At 43.6% G+C, this 13,341-nt stretch overlaps 1 protein-coding gene across 1 annotated transcript in view; it reads right to left on the bottom strand.

The window, feature by feature from the left end:
* UBXN4 (UBX domain protein 4) overlaps window positions 1-1,106 on the bottom strand; it is a 44,291-nt gene extending 43,185 nt beyond the window's left edge. The window contains exon 1 of the mRNA XM_042948586.1: window positions 857-1,106. Within this exon, the coding sequence (XP_042804520.1) occupies window positions 857-938 (82 nt within the window). The 5' untranslated portion in view covers window positions 939-1,106. The remainder of the gene's footprint in view (window positions 1-856) is intronic.
* Between the last annotated feature and the right edge of the window lie 12,235 nt (window positions 1,107-13,341).

The raw sequence follows: 13,341 nt of genomic DNA, 5'->3' as shown, positions 1-13,341 counted from the left end.
AAAACCACAAAGGCACAGGTTTACTGTAAATCTAGAAGATTTCTATAATAAAATAGGGTAGTAATAATATACTGAGCAAAATAACCCAGAGTAACACATGATAAATGAGTTAGCTCACGTTCTCGAAACTGTGGATATTAGACGAACCAAGCACCGAACATCTACTTATTCTAAACAAATGGTACAAAAAAAATCAACTTGCAACAAACCAAATATTCCACATTAGACTCTCTCCCCCTATTATCATTAAAAAAAAAAAAAAAAATCCAACCTATGTAAAGCTCAAAAGTTTGCGTCTCAGGAGCGTACGACCGCCAGTAACCGAGAACATCAGGTGGCTTCTCTTTGTTGCTTACCGATGACACAGCTTTCTTCCTGACAGTCCACAATTAATTACGAACCCAAATGCCTGTCGAAAGGCCTGTCTCTCTATTCCCACCTGAACACTTAGTAACTACACAAGCGTTGAAGCATCCCGAAGTGGGTCCTAGGTGACAGAGAGGGGTCCCAGGGTGCCCGAGAGGGAGGTGCTGGGGTCTATCTGCGCCAACTCGTCAGGGGGCGCGGCGAGAGGCGCAGCGAGGGTGGGCTGCAGAGACCCGCGCAGAGCTGTGGGCGGGGCTCAGCGCGTTTTGGGGGCGAGGCGGGGACGGTGCCTCCGGCCGGGGTGCCGGGAGAAGCAGGAGCTGGAGGCCTAGCCAGGCCCGGCGTGCCCCAAACGGAAGGGGGAGGCGCTGAGAAAACAGGCACGGCAGCCAGGGCCTGTCGAGAGCACGGAGGAAAGGCTGGGGAACCCTAGGATTGGAGGTAGGCCGGAGGGGTGTCCGGCCACAACTCGGGCCCCCGCCCCCTTCACCTGCCACGAATACCACGAAGACCGCTCCGCTCCTCTTGGCCGACGCGATGGCGGCCGGAATGGCGCCCTGGAACCACAACATCGCTCTCCTCGGGCCCAGGCGCTTGTTCGGTGTGTTGTCGCCGCGGTCAGGGAGCTGGCCCCGCCCTCTCTTTCGTCTGGCCCCGCGGCCCCCGCAGCCTCAGCTGCTCCGTCCCCCGCCTCCGCGCAAGCACGCTAGCCCGTCAGCGGTCCCCTGGGACGCGCGCAAGCGCGCGGACCAGGCGCACCCTGCGCCACGTGACGCCACACGTCGCCGTCGGCACAGGGCCCGAGTGCCTTGTCTTGTTGGCAAAAAGGTGCGTGCGCGCGACCGCTAGGCCTCAGACCCTGCAATTCCGGAAGTGGGAAAGATGACTAACCGCTACGGCGCGTTGACGGCGCCTACAAGAGGCATGACGGGAATTGTAGTCTTCGTAGGCTTGTTTTTCTTCATAATTGGAAAATGTAACGGTGGTTTCCGGGGCACGGCTAAAGGGGACAGCAGTGAGAGCCTTTTTCCAATCTGGGAAAGGGGAGGAGAAGAAGTGGTGCTCACTGTCGTGAAGATGCTAATCACCACCTCATTGAGACCTTAAATATGGAGGAAGTCGTCCCCGCCCCGAGTGGAACCCTAATTGTGGACGGTGTAATTTTTATAATTAGTGGTCATTGTGTGATACGGGAAGGTGTTTTTCTGTATGGACCTACGTGGACTTTGTAGGGATTTACAGCAAGGCTTTGACTTCTGCTGAACTTACCAGCCCAACCCTGAAGAGACAGGGTAAAAACCCCAACGGCCATACAGCCGTTGTACCTGAGGGGAGGTGCTGGTAGAATGCAGGCGTCCAGCAATTTCTTAGTCGTTGGCCAGAGAGCGTTCCAAAACCTCAGAACACTGGCTATGCTATTGCCACAGCTGCTTTCTGAAGTAACTTAAAAGCACAGAATATATGATTCATTTTCCAGCTACTTTCCATGGTAATACAAAAGAGGATAGATAATGCTTTTGTTTACAATTTTATGTGAGAATGTTCTGTAATCAAGATATGGCGTCTTGTGGTTGTTTGCCATTAAAATGAAAACTGATCCAGAGCACCTGCCTGGCTCAGTCCGTGGAGCATGTGATTCTTGATGTTGGGGTGGTGAGCTTGAGCCCCACCTTGTGTGTAGAGATTACTTAAAAATGAAATCTTTTTTTAAAAAAAATAAAGAAAAACGATCCATATTTAATACTTTCTGGAGTTGCACAGTCTCTGATAACTGTTAGCTAAAGGCTTATACTTTTTTTTTTAAGTTGCATATGTTCTTATAGTACACATTCTACATCGATAGAGTTTCCCCACTCAGCAACTGACAGTCTTTGCAGGATTAAGGTGGTACATCTGAAAATACCTCTTTCCTATAAATATTTTATCTGAAAAGAGTTAACATTGAACTCCAATTTGTATTTACTTTTTTCCAATCAGGCCTCTCATATAGTGTTATAATAAACTGAAACATAATGCTGATTACAGACCATTGCTGCTTATATAGGACACCATTTCTCAAGAAGAATTAGAGTTGATCTTCAACATCAACTTTAAGTGGGTTTCTTAAAATTCAAGCAACCTAGGGGTGCCTGGGTGGCTCAGTCAGTTGAACGGCCAACTTTGGCTTGGGTCATGATCTCACAGTTTGTGGGTTCAAGCCCTGCATCAGGCTCACTGCTGTCTGAGGAGCCCACTTCGAATCCTCTGTTCCCCTCTCTCTCTACCCTTTCCCCACGTGTGCATGTGCACATGTTCTCTCTCTCTCTAAAATAAATACATTTTAAAAATTCAGTCAATGTAAATTATTTCAGTAGAGTGATGTCTTTATTTCTAAAATTAGGATTAAACAATGTGAGAATGATTCATAGCCTTTATCAAATGTTTATTGCTCATCTACTATGAGCTAGGCATACATACCTGGCATTGATACAGTGAGGCAATGAGACAAGAACCCTGCCTTTGTGACTACACAATCTAAAGAGGAAGGCAGACACTGAACAAGTGATTGTGAGTAAGGATGAATGTCACAAAAGGGGAAATTCTAAGTGCTTCAGAAGTGTGTGATGACGTGGCCAAACGTGGATAGTGGGATTAAGAAAAGCCCTTTCTGAGGAAATAACATGTCAGAAAATATCTAACCAGGTGAAGGAGACGACTAATCAAGATAGAGGAAACATCAGTGTTAATGTTCTGAAGTAAAGGAGAACAGTACACTTGAAGTGAAATGTCCAGTGTGGCTAGAACATAGAACGGGAACTATGGTGCAGATAAGGCTGGACAGATATGTAGAATTAGATCATGCAAGGCCATGGAAATCACATTAAAGATGGCAGACATTTTCTAAAAATTGTAGAAAACCATTGAATTTTAAACAAGGAGTTAAGACTTGTTACATATAATACTTGCATTTAAAAATTTTTTTAATGTTTATTTTTGAGAGACAGAGCATGGATGGGGGAGGGGCAGAGACAGAGGGAGACACAGAATATAAAGCAGGCTCCAGACTGAGATTTCAGCACAGAGCCCGATGTGGGGCTCGAACCCACCAACTGTGAGATCATGACCTTAAATGAAGTTGGGTGCTTAACTGACTGAGCCACCCAGGCACCCCAAGACTTGTATTTAAATTTTTATTTTATTTTATTTTATTTTATTTTATTTGTTTATTTTGCTGCTTGGACACTCTTGAGTCTGAAAATTTTTTTTTTTTTTTTAATTTTAGAGTGCAAAGAGGGGCAGAGGGGGAGAGAGAAAGAATCTTAAGCAAGCTCCACACTCAGTGTGGAGCCCAACTTGGAGTTTGGGACCTGGGATCCTGACCTGAGCAGAAGTCAAGAGTGAGGTGCTCAACCAACTGAGCCACCCAGGCACTCCGAGACTTGTGTTTTTAACATGCAGCTATGCTGCAATTTAGATGGATTGGATTGGAAGTGTGATGGGTGAATGTGAAGAGACTGGTCAAGAGGCTACTGTCCATACATAAGGGACATGGAGACATGGATATTTTTGATATTTTGGAAGTAGACCCAGCAGGTTTTGTTGATTAATTAGACATGGAATTTGAGGAAGCAGGAGTCAAGAAGAGATCTTGGGTTTCTGTCTTGAGGAATTGTATAGATAGTGGTAATGAAATAGGGAACATTGAAGGAAGGGCAGGTTGGTGGGAAGAGTGCATGAAGATGTGAGTTCAGAATTAGAATGTTTTTGGGGTGCAGGAGACACAAGTGGAGATATTAAGTAAGCAGATAGGCATTAGGTTTGGAGCTCAGAAAACAGTTCTTAAACCTAGAGGTAGGAATTCTCTATACACAGGGGATAATTGAGGCTCTGGAGGATGCTACTGCTTATGGAGTATGCAAAGTGAGATGAGAGAAGAGAATATGACTCAAGTCTCAACCTGCACCACCTACAGGGTTGTATAGAAAAGTATAAACCAGTAAAGGAAGCTCAGGAAAAATGGGGGTGAAGGGAGACTGTGTGGAGAAAAATGGGAGAATATGATACCAAAGAAACCAAGCATAGAGTTTTAAGAAGGGAGTGAGAAGCAGCTATGTTGAATCCTGTTGTTGGGTCAATTTATATAAGATTAAAAATTTTTTAACGTTTATTTTTGAGAGAGAGAGAAAGAGAGAGCGAGCCAGCGTAAGTGGGGTGAAGGGAAAAGAGAAATGGAAACACACAGTCTGAAGCAGGCTCCAGGCTCTGCCAAGCTGTCACCACAGAGCTGGATATGGGGCTCGAACTCACTAACTGAGATCATGACCTGAGCCGAAGTCAAATGCTTAACCGACTGAGCCACCCAGGTGCCCAGGACTTTAAAATATCTATTGTTTTTAGCAATGTAGAGGTGATTATCAGCTTAGCAAGAGGGGCTTTGGTTGGGTTCTGTGTGGAAGTCAGATAGCAATGGGTTAAAGAGTAAATGGGAGATAAAGTGTGTGTGTAAGTGTGAAGGGAAGAAATAAAGAGATACAGGGATAGGGAATGGGGATTGGAGAAACTTGTACACAATTCAAAACTAATGGAAAAGAGCTATGGATACACAGGAAAAGAGGGAGGCCCCTTTGAAGATGGGAGGGTATATGTCAAATACTGCTAGTAATCCACCTGACAATCATTCTACCACGACCCCCATTATTCCTTGCTGGGAAACTACCAGCTACTTGTTTTTTCAACCTCCCCATCCTTGCAGCCAGCAGGACCTCATGGGAAGGGAGAGGGGTGCTTCTAGGAGGTGTTCTAATAAAAAGATACACATGGAAGAAAGCACAACCCTACTTAGCTATATGTGGTTGTGTGCATATGATGCCTGGTACTGCTGCAGCTGTCTTGTGGCCTTGAGGGATAACATTTCCCAATGACACTGACAAAATGGAATATGGAAAGCACTCATGTCTATGATGACATAAGTCTTGTGAGATGACTGTCTTCTTTGGTGAGGCTACTGTAAGTCAAATGTGCTTATTGTAATCACCACCATTCTAAACAAACTGGAATGAGATCCAGAGCACAGGCAGAGAAAAGAGACACCCTTTCCATTTTAACAGGAAGAAGAGAAGAAAAATAACTTTAGACATAAATCCATTTGTATATTTCAGGACAGTAAGTTTGAGGAAGTTTTCATCTAAAGGCTGAACTTCTCCCTCTGAAGGAGAGGCCATTGGCTGAGAGTGATGGAGGAAGTAAAGAAATTGGCACCTTGAGGCCGGGGGGCAAGATTTGAAATAATAGTGATGAGTGTTGGAGGGCAAGGAGTGGGGAAACATAATAGTATGCCAGGCAGTGCTAAGGATCAGGTGAAAGTGATGAACCTAAATTTGTCCAGTTGTGTGATTTTCTCCAGTGGTCACTTGATCCCTGGGGTACAGGCACTGAGAAAGTGGAGATGTGGATTTATCCAGGGCTCTGGACACTAGAAAGTACAAGAAAGAACAGGGGAACAAGGGAATTTAGGAGGTTATCAAGAATAAGCCATGTGAATGGAACATGGAATTTAAGAGAAGTGAATGCAGAAAGGAGACATGGATACAAAACAAAACAAAACAAAAAAAGTGGAGGGGAGCCTGGAGGGTGAGGACAGACAAGACATTGGTCAATAATGAGGGCTTTTAAAATGTTAAATTTTCTAGGGGAAAAAAAGCAGTCAGGAATTATGGAAATTTCCTGATTTCTCAGAGATTTTTGAGTTTTGGAGTCCAATATTAATCAACTCAGTCAGAACATACCTCTTCCTGAATCGACACACCCTTCTTTTTCTGCTACGTGGGGTGAAATCCAGTCTCCCCCACTTCACTCTGTATGCAACAAGCTACAGCGATCTTTCAATTCTTCTGTGTTATCTTAAGTCTTTTTAATTCCAATCTGTGGATACTATGGTGCTCACCTACAGCCTTGCTTCGAAACCAGGGCACTCACTTCCTCAGCTGCAGGAGTGTGGAAGGCTGTGCCCTCCTCTGAGAGTTGCACTCAGCTGAAGAGACAAAGGCCTAGGTCCCTTGCCTCATTTTGGCCTCTGAGGGGCCTCCCATCTCTAGCATTCCCACTAGGATCACCCTAGGCTTTTGTTACAACTGCATTTTACCAATGTTATTACCAATGTAGTTCATTCCCTAATAAACTTATTGCAAACAGATCTTCTTTCAGTCTGTTTCTGTGAACCCAAGTGAGACAGAATCCTAATTACCTGAAAGATTCACACAACTTTCCTAACTACTCATTCTGCCTTCTCTCTGGTCCATCCCATACAATGATATCATATCCATCTTTCTCCAAGATTATTCTTATTTTTGTAATGTTTTATTTATTTTCAAGAGAGAGAGAGACAGAGTGTGAGCAGAGGAGCTACAGAGAGATAGGGAGACACAGAATCCATAGCCATTTCCAGGCTCTGAGCTGTCAGCACAGAGCCAGATGCGGGGCTCTAACCCATGAACCATGAGATCATGACCTAAGCCAAAGTCAGATGCCCAACCGACAGAGCCACCCAGGCACCCATTCTTATTTTTTTAAGTAAACTCTATCCCCAACGTGGGGCTCAAACTTATAACCTTACAAACTTACAATCAAGAGTCACATTCTCTACCGATTGAGCCAGCTAGGTGTCCCATCCCCCAAATTATTTTTAGCATGTTAGTTCCTGCTTAAAGATCTCTACTGGCCCAGTAGTGGCTCCAAAAATAAAGTACTAATTCTTTGTCCATCATTCAAAATCCTCCGCAATTCGGCTCCAGCCTACTTTTCCTATATTTGTTTCTTCTACTTCCCCACCTGAATTCTCTTGGCCAACCAGATTGTATTCAACAATATTTGAGTGCCCATGATGAGACAGGCAGTAGGACTAGGTGCTGGGATAGAACTATTAGCTGATTGATCATAGATGCTATTTTTGTATCAAAAATCTTATTTTTGTCCTCAGAAAGCTTACACTCCAGTCAGTGGGAAAGACTAATATAAAAATGGGTGACCATAGGGGAGCCTTGGTGGCTCAGTTGGTTGAGCACCTGACTCTTGATTTCATCTCAGGTCATGATCCCGGGGCTGTGGGATCAAGCCCTGCATCTGGCTCTGCACTGAGTGTGGAGCCTGCTTGGGAGTCTCTCTCTCCCTCTGTCCCTCTCCCCTGCTTGCACACATGTGCTCTCACTCCCTCTCTCTCTCTCTCTCTCAAATAAAAATAGATAGATAGATAAATAGATAGATGACCATAACATATTGGTGTGGGTAAAACCAAAGAGCCACGTATAGGGCGTGGCAGAGAGAAAGGGAAGGGCCCGATGGTCTCCTGGAATAAGTGGCATCAATCCTATTTTTCGCATGGACTTGAATCAATGATAAAAACTTAAGTTCCATTTTACACTCAGACCCTTAAAGAAAGGCTTGCTTATTGATGTGCAGCAGGAAAACTATGAAATAGATATAGTTATACAGTCTTAATAGTTATATCCTGTCATTTTCCTTCCCACTAACACCCTGGGTTTTAGACATAAAAGACTTCCTGTGAGCTAGGCTTCAAGGATTTATGGGCTTTTTTGATACAAAAAAAAAAAAAAAAATGGCTTCATTGCAATGAGAGCTTCTTTGAGGGATCTTTGATATCAGGCTTGTTACCAGGTCTAGAGGCACTGGAGAGGAAAGTCAGGTTTTACTTGGTGTATCTATGACTACTGGTAGAACCCCCACCATAACAGCTTGACCTATATGCTTGAGCCCACGGTGAATTCACAAGTTTGGCTTCTTGTCATAAAAAAAAAAGAGAGAGAGGCCAAGATGGGGAACTATTTTATTTGGCTGACCAAATTCTCAGGACTTCCAACTCTCGGAATCTCTGAGTTCTCCTCTGTGACCATCACTAGGAGGTGCTTCATATTTGTTCAACAGAGGTCCTGCAGATGTTTACCCAGGACAGGACCCCTAACCCTCTTTGAGTCTGGGCAGTGTGGGATCTTTGAACGTCTTGGTCCTGTACTTGAGCTGGAGCCCATGGGCTGCATCTGGTCTCCTGATGTTCTTATTGACACAAAGTTTTAGAAAATTCAGGTGTGTGCTAGTTTGCTACAGCCCCTCCTACTTATAACCTTTGCTTTTTTTATTTACTCTCTGGCAGTATCAAGTATTTGAGTTTGCCAACCCTGCTGTACATGCTCATTTGGCATCAGATAGGCAGTAAGTGTACAAACAACATTGGCTGGCGTTTCACTAACCTGCTCAGTACCAGCTTCCATTTAACAACCCGAAAGACAATGGGTCAGGTAAAGTGGCACATCTAAAGGAAGACTGCAGTTTCTCATGGTTATTTTCTCCTGTGAGTATTTTATGATATATAGTTATTGAAATGTCTCGGTTTATGTCTTCTTTCCTCCAGAAGATAAAAAGCAGCAACTCTATTTTTTAAAAAAAAATTTTTTTTCAACGTTTTTTATTTATTTTTGGGACAGAGAGAGACAGAGCATGAACGGGGGAGGGGCAGAGAGAGAGGGAGACACTGAATCGGAAACAGACTCCGAGCCATCAGCCCAGAGCCTGACGCGGGGCTCGAACTCACGGACCGCGAGATCGTGACCTGGCTGAAGTTGGACGCTTAACCGACTGCGCCACCCAGGCGCCCCTCTATTTAATCTTCTTTCTATCCCCCACAATACCTTATGACTTACATGGATCGAATGGGTTGTTGGTGTCGTGAAGCCAAAGGTTCCCCACCACAAAGGTTCTATTTCAATTTGCACAGGTAAAAATCCATCACAAACGGAATTCTTAACTGTGGTCGCTCAGATATATTCCAAAATTCATAAGAAGGTGAATGATCCAGTGCCCGCCCTTTACCATTGCTTGCGAAAGAAGCCAAAGTGCATTTCTTACTGCAGCTGGATTGGTAATATCACCTTGAAATATCACCTTAATACCTTTAAATCACCTTTAAAATCCCTGCTTAAAAAAATTTTTTTCTGGGGCACCTGGGTGGCTCTGTCGGTTAAAGCGTCCGACTTCGACTCAGGTCATGATCTCATGGTTCCTGGGTTCAAGCCCCGCATTGGGCTCTGTGCTGACAGCTCAGAGCCTGGAGCCTGTTTCAGATTCTGTGTCTCCCTCTCTCTCTGCCCCTCCCCCACTCGTGCTCTGTCTCCCCCTGTCTCAAAAATAAATAAACATTATAAAAAATTTTTTTAAATAAAAAAATAAAAATAAAATTTTTTTCTTTTTTGTTCCATAGAAACTTGCACCTGTTTGCCACCAGAGGAGGCTGATTACTTATATATTGCAAAGCCATTTATATAAAAAAATATGTAAAGGGAAAATGATATTCTCTATTTTTGTTTTTTCTTGCATGAAAGAGGGAAAAGTGTAAAAAAAAAAGTAAAATGATTATACAAAGCATCATCACCTGCCTATACATAGACCAGTATGAGAATGGTTTAGTTATAATACAAGGCTCGTGGAGGCATATACATTTAAAAAAGAGAGAAGGAACATTTGAATATATTCCAACCTTTGCTCACAACAATCAAATTTTCATGAGTAAAGATGGGATGGTGGGGCACCTGGGTGGCTCAGTCGGTTAAGTGTCCAACTTCAGCTTAGGTCATGATCTCACGGTTTGTGAGTTCAAGTCCCATGTTGGGCTCTGTGCTGATGGCTCAGAGCCTGGAGCCTGCTTCGGATTGTGTCTCCTCCTCTCTCTGCCCCTCCCATGCTCATGCTCTGTCTCTCTGTGTCTCTCAATAATAAATAAACGTTAAAAAAATTAAAAAAAAAAAAAAAGATGGGATGGCATTCTTTTCTGGCTTCTCACAGAGATCCAGGTGAATAAGACAAATAAAAAATAGCAGTTACTCATCAGCAAGGCCTCAGATAGTAACTTAGGTAGTTAAGCTCATGAACTCTGGAGTCAGGCTTTCCTGGTTCATTTATGCAGCCAGTACTTACTGTGTCATCTTGGGCAAAGTTCTTCATGTCTCTCACACTTCAGTTGCCTCACTAATAAACTGGGATAAAAATAGAAACTCTCTTTTTGGGCTATTGTCATAAAATAGGGACTTTTATAAGTGCTGAGCAAGTGTTAGGCACGTAGTAATTAAATGCTTTACACATGTTAGCTATTACTTCTGACTGCCAAAACCGTGCTTAAGAAAAATAAATGTGTGCCTTTCAGGATTCAAAGCATTTGACTCAGCCAGATTATTTCTTCATTTAATTATTGGACAAATGTTTATTGAGAAAGGCCCTGGTAGGATCTGAGAATGTATTAGTAAACAAAAGCAGTAGTCATTTCTCCTGCTCTGAAAATTACATAGTAATGGATAGTAAAACATTAAGCAACTAATTGGCCAATTACTCATATAATTACCATTGTGATTAATGTTTCAAAGAGGAAGTACAGGATATTATTAGAGTTAATACTGTCAGAAATGACTTAGTCTGGAGGCCTGAAACTGGGAACTCTAGAGGAAGAGCAGACTACCTGAAGGAAGTGATATTTGAGGTAAGATCTGAAGTATGAGCACAAATTAACCAGAAGTTGGAGGTAAGGTGGCAAGAATCAGTGTTCCAGGCAAAGGGTAAGTAACATGTGGAAAAAATCCTCAAATCTCAGTGGCTTAACACAAGAAAGGCTTATTTCTCATTTACTTCATAGACTATGCCAGTCAGAGGTGTAATGGGGCGTTGGTGCATGGGGCTCTTCTCCATACAGTTGAGAACTCTTGAATCTTCCCAGCCAGTGGCTGTTCCTTTTCTTGACACCCTGGTGATCTTCATTAGATCCTCTACATGCAGCCAACAAGCAAATTTCAATGTATACAGATCCCTGGAGATCTTTGTTAAAAATGCAGATTCTGGGACACCTGGGTGGCTCAGTCCGTAAAGCGTCCGACTTTGGCTCAAGACATGATCTCACAGTTCATGAGTTGAAGCCCTGTGTTGGGCTCTGTGCTGACAGCTCAGAGCCTGGAGTCTGCTTCAGATTCTGTGTGTGTCTCTCTCTCTAGCCTCTCCTCCCCCCGCTTGCGCTCTGTCTCTCAAAACTGAATAAACGTTAAAAAAAAGTTTTTTTAAAAAACACAGATTCCGATTGAAGTAGGTCTGGGGTCGGACCTGAGATTCTGCATCTGTCTCAAGCCCTCTGGTGATACTGATAACAGCTAGCTTCTAGCCTCCCCCTCTATGATTAACAAGGACAGAGAGAGTCTCTCAGAAGGTTGTAGGGGCCAGGCATGCATTTCTGCTCACATTTAGTTGTCTAAAACTTAGACACATGGCCTTCTAGGTGCAGAAGGCTGGAAAACATAATCTCACAATGTGCTGTGGAGGAAAGACACCCCCACCTCCTCACAGTTTGCTGAAAAACTAACCAATCTCTGCCATAGATGGGGAAGAACCCCACTTTCTGGCAGAAGATCACTGTTGTATAGAATTCTGGTGACAAGACAACATGGCACGTTTGAATAGCTTACACAGGTCTAGTGTGACCAGAACCTAGGACTGGAGAGGGCCAGTGTCAGGTAAGTCTAGATGGGTAGGTAGGCAAGGGTCATAGCATGCAAGACCTAGGAGGTGATGTTAAGGATTTTGGACAGTGGAAAGATCACATGATCCAATTTGTATTTTAAAAATTCACCCTGACTGCAGAGTGGAGAGTGGATGGTGAGGGGAATGAGGGAGGGTATGTGGAGAGAGCACCCAGAACCTTTACAGTTGTCCAGGTATGAAATGGCAGGGGACTCTAGACACTGCACTGCTCTGCTATGCTACCGAAGACAGAGGACATGCTGATTATTCTACCCCATATCTATGCATATTTTTGAGCTTATACTCTCAAATCATAAATTCCATATTTTTTAAAAGTAAAGTCTGCACCCAACGTGGGGCTCAAACTCATGACCCCCAAATGAAGAGTCACATGCTCTCCTGACTGAGCCAGCCAGGCACCCCTGTCCAATCCAAACTAGATTTTCACTGTGTTTGGAGTCTTTGGCTAATCAACATTTATTGAGTCTACTGTATACAAAATTCTACTGGATATTAAAGATAAATGAGACTTTATCCCACTTTCCTAGGACAGTGTTGTCTGATAGAATTTTCTGCAATGGAGGAAACGTTTTGTGTCTTCTCTGTTCAGGATGGTAGCCACTAACCACATGTGGCTATTAAGCATTTAAAAAAAATTTTTTTTAACGTTTATTTATTTTTGAGACAGAGAGAGACAGAGCATGAACAGGGGAGGGTCAGTGAGAGGGAGACACAGAATCTGAAACAGCCTCCAGGCTCTGAGCTGTCAGCACAGAGCCCGATGCGGGGCTCGAACTCACGGACCGTGAGATCATGACCTGAGCCAAAGTCAGCCACTTAACCGACTGAGCCACCCAGGAGCCCCGGCTATTAAGCATTTTAAATGTGGCTAGTGCAATTGCGAAACTGAATTTATATTTAATGTAAATGTAACTCATTTACTAGCTACATGTGTTTAGTAGCTACCATTTTGGATAACAGAGCTTCGGGAGTTGGAATAAAATGAGAGGATAACCAGCAATTCTTGGCAGGACATGATCAAAACCAAATAAGTCACATAGTGCAGTATAAACTGTTACATGCAATCAAGAAAGGGATATAGTTTAGGGCACAGTCTCAGTCCTAAAACTGAAGAAATGACATACTGGCTTGTTGTTTAATCTTTCCAAGCTTCACTAAAATGTAGCTTGTCATACTGACCTCAGTGGATTATTTTAAGAATGAAACGAGATCACGTATGTAGTATAGACACACACACACACACACACACACACACACACACACACACAATACGACTACATAGAATTCGGTGCAGTGAGTGCTTTCTCTCCTTGTTCTTCTCCTGATCCTGTTCTCCTGGGTGTGATCGCGGCTGGTGGAGCCTCAGATCATAAGCCCTATCACAGCCATGGTCTTCTGAGCAAAAGGGAAGCT

This window comes from Panthera leo, chromosome C1 (genome assembly GCF_018350215.1).
Source record: "Panthera leo isolate Ple1 chromosome C1, P.leo_Ple1_pat1.1, whole genome shotgun sequence".
NCBI lineage: Eukaryota > Metazoa > Chordata > Mammalia > Carnivora > Felidae > Panthera > Panthera leo.
This window is presented reverse-complemented; position numbering and strand designations above follow the sequence as displayed.